General features: G+C 38.4%; 1 protein-coding gene across 1 annotated transcript; it reads left to right on the top strand.

The window, feature by feature from the left end:
* Positions 1–6,168: 6,168 nt before the first annotated feature.
* On the top strand, positions 6,169–17,186 carry csf2rb (colony stimulating factor 2 receptor subunit beta). Its single transcript, XM_079366141.1, has 15 exons — positions 6,169–6,248; positions 9,791–9,961; positions 10,834–10,951; positions 11,053–11,225; positions 11,336–11,490; positions 12,203–12,347; positions 12,611–12,737; positions 12,826–12,980; positions 13,359–13,492; positions 13,578–13,761; positions 13,877–13,973; positions 14,096–14,162; positions 14,228–14,307; positions 14,389–14,551; positions 15,319–17,186. Exons 2-15 carry the CDS (start codon positions 9,859–9,861, stop codon positions 15,730–15,732), a joined length of 2,115 nt encoding a protein of 704 aa, XP_079222267.1. The 5' UTR covers positions 6,169–6,248; positions 9,791–9,858; the 3' UTR covers positions 15,733–17,186.
* The last annotated feature ends 1,776 nt before the right edge of the window (positions 17,187–18,962 follow it).

Here is an 18,962-nt window from a genome sequence, read left to right as displayed (position 1 = left end):
ACTGTTTTACCTTTGCAGGCGAATGAATCCCTCGCTGAGTGCACTGATTAGGAGCAGCATGCTAAAATACCTTCCGGACATGGTTTTGGAATAAGGTTTCGGATTTCAAATTAAGGGTCAAGTCTTATTCATCATATTAGGACCCTGGGGGCCAAAAAAGGACCTGTGATAATACAGATGAGATGCATTTGAAAATCTCTTTTGTCCTCAGTGTTTCAGGTCTGGGTCAGCTCGGGTTCTCTGGAGCCGATGAGGGGAGGATTCATTATCTCAAGGACACTTCAATAGAGTGGACGCTTGCCAACACAAAGCTTAATCCTGTCTCCTTTTCCAAAGAAATGCCTTTACTTAGCTGTTTAGAAAAATAAACAGAGGCAGTCATCTTTTATAAACTTACACTAAAACAGACGATAAAGAGTTGGTTGGGTTTTTTTTTTCATCTAAAATGCCCCAAAGATTTCCTGTAATGTGTTTTCTTCACACTAATGGGCTGCACAATGAGATTCACCCATGTGAGACTCTCAGGCAAATAACCCATTGCATGTCTTGTTATCCTCCAACAGTGTGCATGGATTTGTGTTGGTGAAATGGATGGACAACAAGTAAGATAGATGGCCTTAGAGAGGGTGAGACGTTTGGGCGGGGTTCCAGCTTTGAGGGATTTTTGCCTTACAAGCTGTTACATTTCTGTCAGCTCCAGAGCTGCAGATCAGAGCGTGGCTGCCAGTAAACTTCACAAGCACCACGGGCAATCGAGCAGAAAGTGAGTGCACTTTTCCCTCTCTGAAGTAAAACATCAGAAATCATTTATTGAGATCATACTGGATTTGAAACTTTTCTTAATGCTATTTGGACGACATACTGAGAAAAGTAGGCGAAGAGGTTGTTACATGGATTGTTAGCTGAATGCCTTTGAGTGCTCGTGTCATTTCAATGGCTGCATGCACACTTGCTGACACAAGCGTACACTTTAATGTGATAACTCGTCTTGCTTTCACTTTCATTGTTTTTAAACGATGTTGGGAAACAGACAATGTCGAAATGCTACTGTGCTGTGACAGTGCTCTGTGGTTTCTGTGTGTGTGTGTGTGTGTGTGTGTGTGTGTGTGTGTGTCTGTGTGTTCTTGTGCCACAAAATTAATGAGACAGGAGAAACGAGAACAAGTTGTGCCTCCTCCAGCTGTTTATCAGCCCCGAGCACTCTGCTCAGATTAAACTACAACTACTTTATAATTACTATAATGTATTCTTATTGGACAAGTGTGCCTTTCCTAATAAAGAGTCCAATAATTGACTCCCTGCCTCTTTTTCTCCTGCTCGGCTTCCTCCACTCTTTTTCCCTCACACACTCACTATTGATCTTATTAATTTGCATTACTTTCTCATTAGCCTCAAAGAGTATTTAATTTAACACCAGCAGGATGATGGCAGTGTTTTTTTTTTTTAAAGCAGCGCTATAGGTTGACAAAATAGAAAACGACTGGACCAATCATTGTTATTAGCACTAATTTGTCAGTTTGTTAAATTTTAAATTAATTTTAGTCAAAGTTACTTAAAATATTCCTTTAATTTAACCATCTTTGGGGTTTCACCACATGTTTCATTTAAAGTGCTTGTATATGCTGCAAGAAGGTCTTAATTAAATTTAAGTCGTAAATGCATTTCTAACCCTAAGCTGAAATATAATTCTACCCAAAAACAGCATTTTACAGTTTACACAATGAGTCATAAATCAATATAAATCGTTTAAAGGACAATAACTTTGAGTAAAACAATGCCATAAGGAGAGATATTTCTTTGAACCAACATTGGACCTGTAATGAAACTGTAAATTTCTTCTCCTGTTCACTGTCAAAGCTACATAAGGCAGGATTTACAACATCACACTTGTCTTGTCAGTTTATAAATCACAAAATGGAACAGCAATTGTTAAAGCATCATGCACTGATTGTAAACTTGCAGCTCAAATATGACTTTTGAACCTTTTGTTTTGTCTATTAACCGGGCTGAACAGAACTGAGTTGCAGCTGTTTGTGGAGAAAATAAGCTCCCTGTTGGTTTTGACTCATATCTAAACCATGTTGATATGCTAAATCTGCCACCAGGGGGCTCTCAATCAAAGCAATAACAAAAGATGATGTTGAGGCTAGTGGGGAATCATGGGAGTTCTCTCTGAAACTGCCTTTAATGTGTGTGGTTTGTGTGTTTTTATTTTACTGAGCCTCAACAAAAGGTTATTTTCTGTCATTATGAGATAGACAATAAAGCTTTTTGTATCTTGAATCTTCTGCTCTCATATTGTATCATACAGTATTATGAAAAATTGTTTTGTTTCTTATCGTATCATATCAAGTTGTGTCGTATTGTATCATGTTGTTGCATTTAGTGTTGTATCGTTTGGTGTCATATCTCATCGTACCATATTGTATATTATATATCATATCATAATGTACACAGTGTTTCCCCTAGGCTAGAGTTGTAGTATCAGAGGTGAAGTAGGATAATATTTTATTTATGTGCAATTTTTACAAGATATTTTCTTTATATAATTATTAACATTTATTAGACAAAATAATTAATTTAACAACCACCCTTTATTGTCATAACCTGGCAAGAGATGAAAGGTGTCATAAATTTACCAAAGAAAATCAACAATTTCTTTCAAAACAATTCGAGTCCAGAGTGCAAATGAAAATAAGTTTCATGAAAAAAATCATGAAAAGTTATGAGATTAAATAAATGATAGAAGTGGACTTGCAGGTTTCTGTGTGTCGTTAATAAACTGATTGTTTGTTAAATTAAAGTGGAAACATTTCGAGGCTGTTAACATTTCATTTGACACTCTTCACACAAAATGATGCTCTCTATGAACGTGTGCAACAGAGAGATAAAACCCTTCCCAAAGTAAATGATTTATAAAGCCAGATGTGATCTAAACCTCTGCTCTGACGGAAGTTTCTGCTGCCAAGTCCCCCCCCCAAAAAAAATCAGGTTTATTTTTCTTTGTAACAAAACGGAATCAAACTCATTTGAATAATTGTCTTTTTCTTCCTTGTTATCATGTATCCATTCAGTCACCAGGTGGCAGGATTGAGGTTGAAATAGTTGTGTCATAGTTGTGATGAATAGTCTGATTGTTGCAATATCAGATCAATATGGAGAGAAATGGAAAAGTAGTCAGAAGAGAACAATTCAAATATATAAAGACAAGCTGTGTGCATTGACTGCAGACCTCTTTAAAGATAAAATGAGATGACTTTAATTGACCCATGTTTCCATCAGACCGGCCCTGAGAAGGGAAGTTAAAATCAAACCACTTATGGCCAGTATTGTCCCACTGCTCCCTGTTAGCCTTCTTTTTTTAGTTCATTATTTGTGAAAAGAAATAAAAATACTTCTAAAAGAACCAATTTAAGAGCACAGGTGGGTTACAAAAAAAATGAAATTAAAAGCATCTGTAGTTTTGGTGCTTGAAATCTGTCCTGGTCTCCAGATCTTTCTAGAGAACTCTTTTTGGTCTTGTCACATTTGTTTTGGTCCTTAGTTCATGTTTGCATCATGTTCTGTGAGAAAACACAAAAAGCTTACCGTGCTTTGACAAAACACCAAACACTTTTTTTGCATATTTAAGTTCTTGACACTTATAAGTTCCTCTTCTTTTCTGACAACTAGAGGAAGATGTTTTTATGTTTTTTGTTCCTCTCTCTCTTTTTATCAAGAGATAAACAGGGACTAAGATCACTCAGCGACAGCCTGTATTCGTTCTTTGAATACATTTCCTTTTCTAACATATTCTCTTATCTAGAATTATTCTTTCTGATTTTGTTTGGTTTGTTTGGAATAATCAACTGCAAAGAGGGCTTCGTGTGGGAGTTTATCAAGAGATAAAAAAAGAGAGGGGCCTTCCAAACTTCTCTGGTCATTGTCTACAGAGTGCAATATATATATATATATATATATATATATATATATATACACACACTTTTTTCAAACCTAAGACATTTTATTTGTATTGCTATGAAGAGCTGTTTAAACTCTCTTCATAGCAACACAGAGCTTTAAGTCAGCAACTAAGATAAGTCACAGCAGCTTTCCGCAGCTAAAATGAGGTATTGGTCACAGTCTGTGGTCACTCATCATCAACTTTGCTTGACTGAGGCGTTCAAAGCGTTTGTCAGGAGGAAGTCAGAGGGCAAAGAAGAAAGAAAAAAGGAACAACTCAGCTGAGCTTTTCAACAATAATAATGGGTGCAAACAATGAAGTTGACTTGACATGAGCTGCCTCTCTGATCTTAAACAAACTTTGAAGAAATCAGACGTCTGTAAGCTGTGTGTTTGTTATTTTAATCTTTCAAAATCAGATGCGCATCCATGTTCTCATACCATGGCCTTAAAATGTCCCGACCACTTCTCTCTTTGTGCCATTGACTGTTCTTGGTTTGTCTTCCTCATGACTCGAGCCTGCCATCAGACTGTGAGTCTGTCACACAACATCAAGGCTTCACACTGAAATCCCAGGTGTTACTGAAGCTAAAATGTAATGCAAAGAAAGTCTGATTTATAACAAAGTGCTTCACCAGAGTAAGACACGCTACAGTAAGCTTTAGGAAACGAGCTCAGTCTGAACAGTGTTTCTTCTAAAGATGATCTAAAGAGTGCGTATTGAGACATACTGAAAGTGCAGCACTGTCCGGTTTTCAGGAATTAATAGTCAAAGTGAAAGTTAAACAGGGACTAAGATCACTCAGCGACAGCCTGTATTCATTCTTTGAATACATTTCCTTTTCTAACATATTCTCTCATCTAGAATTATTCTTTCTGATTTTGTTTGGTTTGATTAAAAAAAACAAAAAAACATTCTGAATCAGCGAATAATCAGCTGCAAAGAGGGCTTCGTGTGGGAGTTTAGATTTAGCTACTTTATTTGGGATGCGCCTAGTTTAGCGGCCATGACACACACACCCCATGTACAGCAGCTTTAGACCTCCTCGCGGTGGTTGTGGGTTCAAATCCGACCATGGCCCCCTCTCTCATCCCAACGTTTCCTGTCTACTTTTAGCTGTTCTGTCCAGCAAAAGCAAAAATAAAAACACTTCCTTTAATGTTTTAAACTGCATGGTCTTCAGACAAATGTGGGTGCTTCCCACTTCGCTGTCCTTTTTTGACACATAAAATATGATTTCACTAAATTGGATAACTTTTTTAAAACATTTGCCTGTAACCTTAATCTAACCCATGACCTGATTGTGTTTAGTCACTTGTATTGCCAGTGAAAGTAAATTCTGAAATTAGAAACAAATGTGTTCATTTGAATAAAATGAAGTTGTGAAACTGGGCCCACTCAAAAGAGTGCAGCGCTGTATGACCTTAAAGCTCACAGAGTGAAACATTTACTACACCCACCTCTGATTTACTGTAAATGGGATGATTTTACCTAAAAAAATACCTTTCATAAACTACAATGGTGAACAAATGAATTAAAGGTACAGACACACGTTTGAGCTGCATGTGGCTCAGCTAACTATGCTGTCATCTCAAAGCATGCGGTCGATCAAACCCTGAAACTTTTATTTATCTGGAAAATCTTGACTGTAGTGAAGTATCAAACTAAATATGTCTGTGCAGGTTTTCAGTCATCCAGGTCACGATAAATTGGAGCTTGGTCGTGATGCGTCTGTGATGATGTTGAAGACAGGAAGCTAGAAAGAAAAGCCACAGACTAGAAATAAAAGCCACATGCTTTTATTTCCAGCTCGAACAAAAGAAGCCTTTCGGAGGAGAGGTGAAACGTCTTCAAGATCTTCAACCAAGTCCGGCCTGCTTATGCTCAAGCTTTGATTTATCGTTAATGTAAGGGAAAAAAATTACATTTCACTTCCTGTGTAACAGTAAACTGTGTTAAGCAGCCTTATTGATTATATTTGTATTAACTTTAACACCTTTCAATGAAAGGTTTAAGTGCTAAACATTGCCAAAACAGGATGATCATTTACTTTTATTTTTGTCTGAATGAAGACACAAAAAGCAACGACTTCCTGAATAATAAATGTTTCCACAAAAAACAAAAGAATTACGCTGATGTTGAAGAAATGTCATGAAGTGTCATCGTGGGCCAAAAGAGGAAACTAAAGTCATTTGAGAGGAAACTCCCACTGAGCTCTCCAGTGTGTTCGTGAGGAGCGTGCAGACAAGAAGGAAGAGAAGGTGACAGACGGATGAAGAAGAAAGCTAAGTGTTCAATATGTAAGGTAAGAGACTGGATTTGATGAATGCACTGTCAAAACATTGTCACCTCACAGCCTGAATGTTTTCGAATATGTTAAATAAATCTGTATTCATGGTCAGTTTTGTATGAGGTTAATGAGAAATATCTTAAAGGAGGGCGTGTTGGTCGTCCTTTTAATCACAGATTTTATGACGAAACAGCTGGCTGTGTGAAGACATCCTGTGAGGTAGATTTACAGAGAATTTTTCTAAATGACACAAGAGTTACACAATATTGTGCACGGTTTCCCCCTATAGGTTTATCTGTAAGCGCTGGTTCGGTTCCTGACAGATTAAAAGGAACAATAAAAATAATTGTTCCTTTGTCCTGTCCATCGTATAGATTCAGAGGCAACATGCTGTGAATCAAGGATGGAAAAAACTTCTTTTTAATTTCCATCCTTGATTCACAGCAGACTAGCTTGAGATAGTCTAACCACTTCAGACGTACATGTTCTTATCGGGTCTTTATTGCCAAATAGGCTACATTTATATATACAAGGAATTTGTCTTGGTGTATTGGTGCGAAAGAAAAAACAAGGCTAAAATAACTAAGAACTTAAATAAAATATGAGAAGCAATTACCAATATAATTTAAAAATGTCAAATATGAATAATAAAAACACAAAATGAGAGAAAATAAATGTAAAGTCCAGTGAGCGTTAATGTCACGCATAAAGAAACAGTTTCAGCCTTCACATTACTGATGATATCTACAATTCAACGTCTTGGTATTGCAGGTTTTGTTATAGCTCTAAACAACGGGGACTGATTGTTAAGTTTATAATATTAAGATGTGAAAACATCTTGGTTTTACTCAGAGTGTATGTTGTTGTTTTTTTAAAACTCAAGTAGGAGTCTGTGTTTGCTTACACCATCTATGAAATGCACAGTGCGAGTGAACAAGGGGGGGCGCCACTCCCAAAATGGTAGAGAAACACTATGGGACACTTGTGAGAGTGGCTCAGATAAAACATACTGAATGAAATCAGGAAATAATAAAACTTGTTATGCTAAAGCTCTTTGAATTGTCTAAAGACAACCAAGACAGGTAAGACAACAATTCAATCTTTTAAGAACTTGCTTTTGTCAGGCCTGCTGAGAAATTTTACCTGCATTTGCAACTATTTTTTGTTTTTAACGTCGGTCTACATATTAAAGTTCCTCTCCCTTTGAATTGTTTTTGTTTGGTTTCAGGATTTTTTTAAGTCAGTGCTGGCTTCCAACATGCTGCTCATGGGTGTTTCCCAAACCTGCTTCTGTAAACAGCAGCTACAAAAGGCACAAATGGAGTCTGTTATGCCTGAGAGACCCTGAAACCCCCCTCTATTTATTTACTAATTTGTCACACCCCAACTTCTCCTTTCTTTGGCGTCATATTTCCTCCGTACTTGAAGTTCCTGTGAAAAAGTTTCTGCACTCACTAAGGAAATGCACAAATGCTATAAGATCATTTTCAACTTTAAATACTATTCCTTTGCCAAATGAAATTAACAAATAAAATACAGCAAGGCCATTTTTTTACATTACTATTTGATATTATTTTAAACAGTAAAGGAATGGGAAAATATGATAATATGAATATTTTCCCATTCCTTTACTGTTTAAAATAATTTTAAAGCTGCCATAGCTGCCCATTTACTGAATTCAGTAAATGGGCAGCTATGGGCATCTGGATAAACTGGTGATTATAAAAGTTTCTTTTTACAGTCTATGGTTTGAACCAAGAGAAAATTAACAAATATTAGTACAAAAACAACTATTCTTTTGTTCAAGGTTTTTGAAGTCACCTTGTGCGTGTTGGTTTTCTTAGAGAAGGGAGAGAAGAGACTCAGGTTCAAATTGAACAAACCAGAAAGTTTAATGAAGCAAGGAAATACAATGCAGATACTGAGGGCGTTGTCTCAGTCTACCTCGCTGATTCGCATGTCAGCTACCAAAACCACAAGGAATGTAAGAAATCACAGGCTTATATACAGTAGTACGGTGCCTCCTCTAAAATGTTGGTGTGCTGTGTCAGCAGAAGTTTTAGCAGAGAGGTTTGTGTGTTAGTTTCTGATAAAGAAAGTGTCCTTGAGGTGTTGCACCTGGAGAAGACAATAGAGAGTCTATGCTGCAAGTTTAGAGCAAAAGGAAGAGGCACATTGGCCTAACATTACAGTTATTTGTTAAATGGTTATATAGTTTTTATCTTGGATTGGAGGTAGCCTTTCTAATGTATGGACCGCAGGTTTACTTCTGTGGTATATTTAACCACAGAAAATAGCAACCAGCAACAATCACGGTCCAAATGGCAAGTTAACTAACTTTGGATTTGCAAAACTTTTCAGCTGTGCGCAAAAATGACCAGACAACTTGCCCCAGAAAACTGAGTCATCGAACATTACTATGGAAATGGCACTTTCAAAAAGTCAGGCTAGCTAGTAGCCCGTTGCTAAATATTGTTCTGAGACACAGAACATAAAACAAACGGGCATACTTTTAACTCAGTAGGCTTACTTACTTTATGCTTTTCCTTTATGCTCTTTCTTTTCATGTAGATAAGAAAAGCTGCTCTACTACAAGCATCTTTTTTAACTCAAATGTATTGTATTTAACCCCTAATTCGTCAGTTGTTGTAACTAGGCTACTGGGAAAAGAAAAGTTGACTTGCAATCACAAGTAGGCTACAACATGCAGCAAGCTTAATGGTCATTATCATTCACATCACATGAACGTCATCACGTTAATTATTACATACCTATATGATAATATTATAAACCACATTATGTCAACAAATGTAGGCCTACAAATACTTTTGACTTTTTTTTTCTATAATTATTTAAGATGGCATTACATGTTTTGTGTTTAAAGGGTTTTATTCAAACTTATACCATTGGGTATTAATAAACTCATTTCAGTTCAAATTTTCAAATTCATAACTAAAAGGAAACATTATTATTATTATATACTACAAAATCTATCTCAGACAGAAGATTGTATTCAAATATTATGTCAGAGCTGTTAAAATTTGTGGAGGGGGATTCCCTTTGCTTCCTTTTGTCTCTCCCCGTGTCTAAATATTACTTGATGCCCTTTCTGAGAAATTCTGCACTTCTGGATGTGTAAGTCTTCTTTCAGATACTGGTGATGAGTGCCAGCCTATAAAGTTTAACAGTGTGGAGAAACTACTCTTCTGTATAGTAACAGTTTTTTTTCCCTTCATTATGTTACCGTATGTGTGTCTGAAGACTGCATTTTTTTCCTATCACACATATGTGAGACAGAGAGATAAGAGGCAGGCGGATGTGGATGACAACCCACAACAAGTGCACACTCAAAGAGGAACCGAGTGCGGTCGTGACAAATTTCTTATTTTCTTTTAAAACAACTAATATCTGTCCCTTTTTCCTTTTTCTTTTTCTGTCTCTCTCTCTCTCTCTCTCTCTCTCTCTCTCTGTCTCTCTCTCTCTCTCTCTCTCTCTCTCTCTCTCTCTCTCTCTCTCTCTCTCTGTCTCTCTCTCTCTCTCTCTTTGCACACCACAAGTCTTCTCTCATTTAAAAAAAGCAGTTTCCTGAGAGGTGTGCTCCGAGCCTCATCTTACCCAAGTAACGATGCCTCTCCTGTTGGTTGCACTTTGGTCAGTTCTCCCTCATGTGGTCGTGCTCTCTGGTCAAGACAGTTGTGGTATCCGAGACGGCATCAACTTTCAGCACGGTAAGTCACTGCCGTATCAACATGTAGTATCCGTGTAGTGTTGTAGATAAATCCATAGCAGCAGGCTGTCCTCGCCAACAATCCAGAGGAACCTACAGGAAAATATGTGGTTAGTAACTAAGATAGCAACATGCAGTAACATGATGTGAATGCACAGAGAGGGAGAGATAGGAGCGCAAGGTGCCAATACTAACTAAGCTTTATCAAAAATGAACGTTTAAGTTTATTCTTAAAGGTGCAGAGTGTTTCTGCTTCCTGGACCCTGATTGATAAATGGTTCTAAAGGACAGGGGCCTGATAACCAAACGTTCTACCTCCCATAGCACACAGACTGTAGGCACCACAAGCAGGCCTGCACTGGAAGCGTAATGTTCTCGAAGGCTAATACAGCCCTAAGCTCTTTAAGATAAGATGGTGCCTGGCCATTAAGAGCTTTGTAAACTATGTAGACATTTTAGGGCAGAATAAGCACTTCTTAAGATGAAGGTTTGTGAAGATTAGATTTGAAAAAAGCTAATGATGTGCATTTGTTTCATGATATCAAACTTGCTTGTTTTAGACTGCTTGAAGCGTATGTTGTACTCATATTTATAAACAGTCACTGAAAAACTTAAAATATCAAAATTAAAAAAACATAAAACTTTATAGATTTGACAATGGGAAACATTTCCGTGTTATCAGCATCAAATTAAATTAAATTAAAATCAAATATTTTAGGAATAATAAAAAAGGGAAACACGCTGTGCAACAATGATCAAAGCATTGTTACAGAAATGCAAGTGTTGCATATTTTTAGGACAAAAATTCCAAATTTGGGTTGTTTAGTTTATAAGCTTAGCAGGTTTTGAAAACGTGTCTTCTTCCTCACCCAGAATCTCCGTTGCTGAAATCCTTACGCTGCTATAACGACTACGAGACGTATGTCAACTGTGAGTGGGATGAACCCAGGAGGAGAGAACTGCAGCTCTGGTTCAAGACAGAAAAAAAAGAGTAAGAACACACACCTGTATTTTTACAATATCAGCTTGTTTGATGATGTCATTTTGGCACCTGAGTTTTCTGTCCTTTAAGACGTGTCCGTTTCCCCGCAGTGTGCAGTGTGAGCCGTACAAAGCTGCAGAAGATGCAAGTGAGCACATGATGGTCCAGTGCAGATTCAAAACTCGTGCTTTTTCCATCGGCATCAAACACACCGTCTTCTTCCTGGACAAAAAGGACCTCTACACGTCCGTCCCGTCCAGGACTCTGGATCTTTCTCAGCACTGTGAGTAGATCACAGCTATCCATCAAAGATGATTTGACAGTGGTGATGACTTTAAAAGACATTTCAGTTGAGTCGTCCCTTTAACTGCTGGTTATGTTTCTGTTAAACAGTGAGAGCACGCACACCTGAGAATCTGTCCACACATGATGAAGATGATGGAAGCTGGCGGCTGAGCTGGTCCAGCCCCTACCCCTCGTCCTCCTCACTGAATAAACACATCACATATCAGCTCAGCTACACGACTGACACACAGGACAACTGGACGGTAAGCAAAAAAAACAAACAATGATTTGAACAATTACTTAACAGACAAATAAATAGAAGCACTTTATGTCAATATGCATGTTTAGTTTTTAGACCTAACCTTTTCACCCTTGACTGTTTTGTTTTTAGTAATGAAAGCAAAGGCAGTTGGTGGCTGTCTATGACTCACATTTGGACATATTTAAACTTCCTCTGACAGGAAAAGTGGTGCAGGCTCAGGGCCCCGAGGACTAAGTCAAGTCTGAGATCTGGTGATGATACATTGAAGTCTACAAATAGCCATAACATATTGAACATTAAATATGTTCATTCATTCACACACAAAGGGACAATGACAACATCATACAGTATGGCATATTAGTGGGTGTTTATAATTCTTCATTCAACCTTTATAGTGTTTTTTTTTTTTAGTGCTCCTGTCCACCCAGGATAGTATAATGCCTCACTTCACAATAAAGGACACAAAATAATTAAATAAAGAACATGAAATCAGCAGTTCCCCATTATTTCTTTGTATTTAAACATGCAAAAAGCGAAATTTAAAATGAGAATCACAACCAGCTTCACGTGTATATACATGTGATTTGTTCAATTTTTTTCTGCAAAAATCATAGAAAAAGATAAGTCCTTTTTTTTTTTTTTTTTAAACCACTACTACCAGAATGTTTTTCTTTGCTACAAGTCACATACGTTTCTTTTCATTCTCTCTAAAGACACTGGATGTCACAAACACCAGCGTCATATTACCAAGGCAGATGCTGTTGGCTGGTCACAGGTACAAAGCAAGGGTAAGGGCCCGGGCCAACGTGGGTCAGTGGAGTGACTGGAGTCCTGTGGTGACTTGGAAGACTGAAGACGGTGAGTGAAAGAAAGCATTTATGATCATTTTAAACCTGATTGGCCCACAACATCAAAATGCCTTTTTTAGCATAAAGTTACTTTAACATTTCAGAAAAAAAAAAATTGTGTTTAAATTTATTTGATCATTTTTAAACCAGAAGGGTATTTTGTTCTGATACAGACCCTTTGGGGAATTTCAGAGCCTTGGGAATGTTGTTATTAGCTCTGTCTCTCTTTCCCTCCCTCCCTTTCTCACTCCCTCTCTCTTGCTCTACATGCAGAGCACTCCCCCAGTTTGCATTGTGTCCTGGAAGGAGAGAAGGAGGTGATGTGTAGTTGGAAAGTGAGCAGAGAGGTGGCCCTCACGGTTTCCTATCATCTGGCCTGGCGAGACAAGCAAACAGCACAGTGAGTCCAGTTTGATCCTATTAAATATCAGCTGGTCCTCTTGTATTTATACACTCATGTGTTCCCCCCACACCCTTTTGTTTTTCAGGTTTGGAAGGTGTTGTGAAAACCAAACAGTGACTGATGACCACAATCGGATGTTGCTGGAGTTCAGCTGCAGGCTGACTGTCACAGACCCTGAGCATCTGCTGCTGGAGCTTCAACCGACACGCAATGCCGAGCTTTTTAAATCCTACAAGCACAGTCAGTAGACACAAGACAGAGGGCACAATACTATCAGAAAGATTAAGGAGGAAGAGGGAGGGTTGGGAGCTTGATAGCATCCACTGCCAAATTAAAAACACACAATAAGGTGATAAAAGCTCCGTAGGCACACAACACAGCACTGTGACTGTGATTGAGTGGCCCCACCTAGTGTTTGAAAGTAGCTACTGCAACACTATCAGTGTATAACCAGGCTCATTGACAAGATGAGATGGGTTTATCCTGTGTTCAATCTGACATACATCACACTTTCAGACAGAAGCGTAAAGATATTTTCGCTGAGAGAAAAATGACATTTCAGCTACATTTACCAAATTTACAATCAGCTGTTCAGCCATGACTTACTGTGTTTTGCAGTTCGCCCCAACCCTCCACAGCAGGTAAAGGTGAGGGAAAACGGCAAAAATTGGAAGGTGGATTGGACTGCTCCAAGCACAGCCTCCAAACTAAAACTGAATTATCAGGTCTGCTATTACAGGATAGAGGAAAAGGTAAGAGAATTGAAACTAGCATCACATTCATGATTGAGTTCAGCTCACGCAGTAAAACCAAATGTTTCATTTATTTGTCTTTCAGGGATGTTCTGTCACTCTGAATGTTTCAGGGGGCTCCATGTCCCTTTCCATCCTGGAGTCATCTCTGGTCTCATTCCAGCGCTACAGGGTCATGGTCAGGTCCCTGGTTGACCCAGGTCAAGACTCAATATATGAGGGAATCCCGTCTGAATGGACCCATCCTGTGGACTGGACTTCTCATGAAGGTACTTCAGCATGCGCACAAAAACAGACAGCATCAAAACACAGTATTTTCTTATTACTGTATTATTTCATGAATTATTAAAATTAGCACCTTTTCTGTTTTCTGTTCGCCTTTAGCCAGCTGGTCCCCCGACATCCTGATCTATTGTTCAATTGTTGTGGTTGTAGTCATAGTGTTCCTCACACTCTACTTCACCATTCCAGCTTGTCAGAGGTGAAACTTTTTAAAACATGTTTAAAAAAAGGAAAGCATGAAAACAATAATCTAGAGCACCTGACATGCTTTCCTTCTATTTTATTTGTATATTTTGCTCTTTTTACATTTTGAACCAATAGGAGGGTCATCCTGTGGGTGGATTCAGTTCCGTCTCCAAGCAAAAGTAAAATCCTGTCAGAGATCAAGGTAAGAATTAATATTATATTATATGATATTTTTATATAGTTTTTAATACATTTTTTTGTGTCCAGTCTTCCCCCAGCTGGAGCCTCATGCAAAGTGAGAATACATCCTTTTGCAAAGTGCAGCATTCGGAGAGCATATCTACATGGTAATATGGCACTGACTCTGATCATTTGCTGACGATCCTCTGCTATACACCAGTAACAGATTCCAATTCTTCCCCCTGCAGCTCCTCTGTTTCTTCTCTGTGGCCAACCAAGGACACTGAAGGGAAGCTTTTGGAACAGGATGAGGGCTGCTGGAGCCACGAAAACCTGCCCATCTCTGCTGAGAAGGTTAAAGGCTCTGACTCATCCTCATTGAGCTTCAGTGGGCCATACATCTTCTGTCAGGTCAGTTAGTCACAGCCACATTAAGTTGCATTTGCCATAATGTCCCAAAGCACATTTACCTCAATAATTTAGTCAGTTAGAGCTGACATTTTAGGACAAGGCCCAGTTGTTAATTGTCATGTTCATGGACAACAAGTAGTTTAGCTTGTAAATGCCAAACATACAAAATTCTCAGTTTAAAACAAATAACAATGGATGAGAAAGAGAGTTTAAAGTCACAGGAAGAAACATGTAGGCCTTGTTGTTTCCCTTTGCTTCCAGTCTCTACGCTAAACTAAGCTAACCAGCTGCTAGCTGTAGTTTAATTTTCTACAGACATACAGTACATGGAATTGGTATCTTTCGTCGTTAATATTTGTGATAGCCATACCAAAATATATGGCTGTTAATTATCACATTACGATAAGATAAAATAAAATGCTAGAATAATAAGAAAATGCAGACTTGCTGTTTCCAGTCTTCATGCTAAATCAAGTTTAAGTTGTCTAAACTTGATATCAACTGTTTCATTTAAATCTTGGTAAAAACACAGGTTATTTTATCAAAATATTGCACTGCATTTGATAACAGCAGCTTTATATTTACCATACAGACATGCCATGAAATAACCATGAAATACTTTTTAATGGAAGCAAAAACAATTCAAATGTCATTAGCATAACCATTCAGCAGTTTACAAGTGGAAAAAAAGAGTAAAATGGTTATTAAAGTACTGTTATTACTTCATAATTATTAAATTATTTGTTTTTGTTTTTTTTATCAAACAGTCATCAAAGCTAAACAAGACTTCAGAGGATGGGAAGAAGTGTGAAGAGAAAAAAGAAGCAAAACAAACCTCTTCAGACTCTGTATCTCCTAAACCTATGAATTTCACCTTTATTGGGGAGGGTTATGTTGGTCTGTCTGGCCAAAACGTCTCAGGCTCAACACAGGATCTTGTCTCTCGAAGTGATGATGTGGTCTCAAACAGATACATTCTTGACAGTTCAGAGCAAGACCAACAGTGTCCAGATGCCTCTTCATGGCCGGACCAGACAGATGATCAGCCAGCCCTCAGCCAGCCCACCAAGACCCTCCAACCACCACCTTACGTCTCAGTGACCTCAGTCTCCTGGCCTCAGGGGGGCGCCATACAAGCCTCTGGGTACTGCCACATCCCACCATCCCAACAGCTCACATAAGACCAGCAGAGTAACCTGGAGCGTCGAATGGATTTATAAGAGATTCTCAGAAAATGCAATAGTTAATCTATCAGTTATATATATTTTTTTTACAATCTTTTCACTTGTATATATACACACACACACACACACACACACACACATATTTATATATATATATATATATTGTACCTCATTATATATATATGTGTAACCTTCTAAGTCTTGTGTCTCACTCAACAGAGGCATGGTTCATATTATGTCAAAAGCATTTTTTTAAGGAAGTCTGTTACTTGGCTAAATGCCATGTTTGCAGAAACCATGTATGCGTGTTTGCACATAGGTGTGTGAGTTTGGACCTTGTTGTCAATGTTATAGTGCATGTATTGCTGAATGTATAAATATATTATCTACATGTTGAATGCTTGATACTTTTACGATGTGTAAGCATTGCATGCTAAGTTCAGCAAAGGGTTAATGCCTACAAATACATTTGAAATATGTTTAAATATTATTTATGAAGAATGTAATAAGTCTTATTAGTTAGTAGCCTATATATGTGTTTCAAGATGTATACTGAAATTATCTGGAGTCAAAAGGACCAGGGGACAAACCTGCAACCACTGCAAGGATCATCGCCTCCTATATGGGTCAAAACGAGGACCTTAGCCTCTGTGATTGAGCTACCTCTCAGTTTTCAAAAGTCTTCAACTTATCCACTAGAAAACTACATTCTGTTGTTATTGCTCCACTCTCTCACTCCCACAAATGCACACACACAAACACAGTGTTATCTAATTTATTGCTCTGTTTTTCGGCACATCTGTTTACCTGGCAGGGTTTTGCTGAGTATTAATGGTCTGTCAGTGTCTGGAAGCAAGTGTGAGTGTCTGTGGCCTTCACTCATGTAGCTGTGATATTTCAATACTTGAAGTGACACATTTATACAACATTGTGAATCTGGCATCTGGGGGTCTTTTTTGTCTCAGTAGAAAGAACACAATGATGGAATTCCAGGCATGCTGATATCAACTTCCTTTGTTTCCAGCCATCGCTAGGTACAGCGTCCTGTCTGATGGTTTGGAGGAGCACTCTGGCACACACGGACAAACGTCAAAATGCCAGCAAAGATGTTTAACTTTGTTTTACTACACTGCGGTCGCAGGAGTGAGGAGAAGGTTATCTGATGTGTTTTCAGAGTATTTGTCCTTTTTCAGAAGTTCAGCCACAGAAAACAGACAATGTTTACAGTCACCCTCACGTAATTGTTCCCTGGAAGAGGAAGGTGCTTTGACTGAGTGAAGAAGCGATAGACTCCTAATAATCTTCGTCTGTGGAAAGAAAGAAGATAAATGACTTAAGTGTGTTGAGGAAAAGTGTGTGTAGCACTTGATGAGTTGTGTTGTTGCCTGTGTACAGTGTGTCCCTGTCCTTTGTCGTACATAAAAACAGGAAAATAAAAGCGCTGGAAGGTGTAGGGAGTGTGCGGCGCCGCACGGATGCTTGTGTAACCTCCTGTTCAAAGGCCTCCTGTTTCCTCACTACTGTGCATCAGGGGATCCAGGCCAAACTGAAACACAGACAGTTATTCCAGTTTTATGTCTTCTAAGGCAGTCTGGACAATAAGAGGCTATTTCAAGGCTCCATGATGTATTTTATTCCCAGAATGTTTTTGTTACCTATCAGGTAGAGAAGAATCTTTTTGATATTATTTTTGAAGTCTGACAACATTCCTTATACTTCGAAGCATGCTTTTGATATCACTGTAAGTTAATCACACACGCGTTCCTAAAGGCATGACAGGCTGAGTTACAGGGGCGTGTCCAAACTTTTGACTGAGGTGGACAAACTGGGGCACTGACTTATGCAGGGTTGGCCTGAAGAGTGATGAACACACACAAACACAAACACACACACACACACACACACACACACACACATAAATTAATATCAATTATTTACCCTTTCTAACTTCAAAAATTATTTCTGCTTTATAACACAAAATAATGGAAACACTGACATTGGTCAATGCACCTGCTGGCCCTCACAATGCACCTGTCTTATGACATAGATGTCCCAAGTACTTATTTACAATTTATAATATTAAAAAACAACTTCAAGCAGACTTTTGCAGAAAAGCTAAAGCTGTTGTTTTTCACTCAAGATCCACCGCTGAAAAGGCAAATATTTTTTGGGTGGCACCTGGGGTGGCCAATCAGGGCCACCCCACTGTACACGCCCCTGCTGATGGACAAGACCTAAAAACATTGGATGAGTGTTCTTTGAATTGCAGTAACTCTTTCCATTGTAATGAGGAAAAAAACCATGACAGTAAAAAAAAAAGTGTTTGGCAAGACGAGGTGAGAAAAGAATAGAACCTAATTGGCCTTTTGAGTTAGGTAACATTGAAGCTGCTCCTGTTCTGCATGGATGCACATTCCCAGAGGCCTGCCACATGTTTCAAAGCGTGATTTCACACACACAAACGTGTTTCTCCAATTACGAGGACATTTCTTTCAGTATTTCTGGAGAGATGATAATTACACATTCATCTGGCTTCCTTGTAATCTTGAATTCTACATTTGCAACATTTAAACAAGGTTGTCACTATTTTGAACAGTTTCTGTGCCTACAGTTGATGTGAAACCAGAGAATGTGACTGTTTTCATTTGTCCCCATGATGATCCAACTTTGTATTTATCCAAGCGTAAATTTCTGGCATTGGCAAGTGAATGAGCAAACCCACTTCACACAGCAACTAGGTATATGTGTTGCACTTTTGACAACTATTTGTGGACATTTGTGCAACAGAGTGCAACACTAAGTTTAATGTCTTCCTGGAAAGAGAAAGTGTGTGCCACCACTATTCGAGCCTAAAATGGCTTTTCGTGTTTGACACAGTTACAGTAGACATCACATCGTCATCATACCAACTTACTTGTGACAATATGTGTTTACAAGCTATACGAAATGAAAGAACAGAATCCAACTTTCTCAGGCAGGAGATTTTACCAGAATGCAATGCAAAAGATGCATGGCAAACCCAGAACAGACAAAACTGGTCGCTTTTAAGTTAAAGAGCAATTTGATTCCAATTCACATCATCTAATTGTTTTTGCATGCAAACAGGTGGGGGTCTGTTAAAAGTTTAATCCCAGGTCTTTGTAAAATGGTTCATCAAGCTGGTCAGGATGGCCCATTATTTTGTTCCAGTGGTTGTTTGCCGGTTAGGTAACAGTGTTTTGAGACCT

This window comes from Symphodus melops (assembly GCF_947650265.1).
Source record: "Symphodus melops genome assembly, chromosome: 17".
Classification (NCBI taxonomy): Eukaryota; Metazoa; Chordata; class Actinopteri; order Labriformes; family Labridae; genus Symphodus; species Symphodus melops.
The sequence above is the reverse complement of the archived record's forward strand: the minus strand, read 5'-3'. Positions and strand labels throughout refer to the sequence as shown.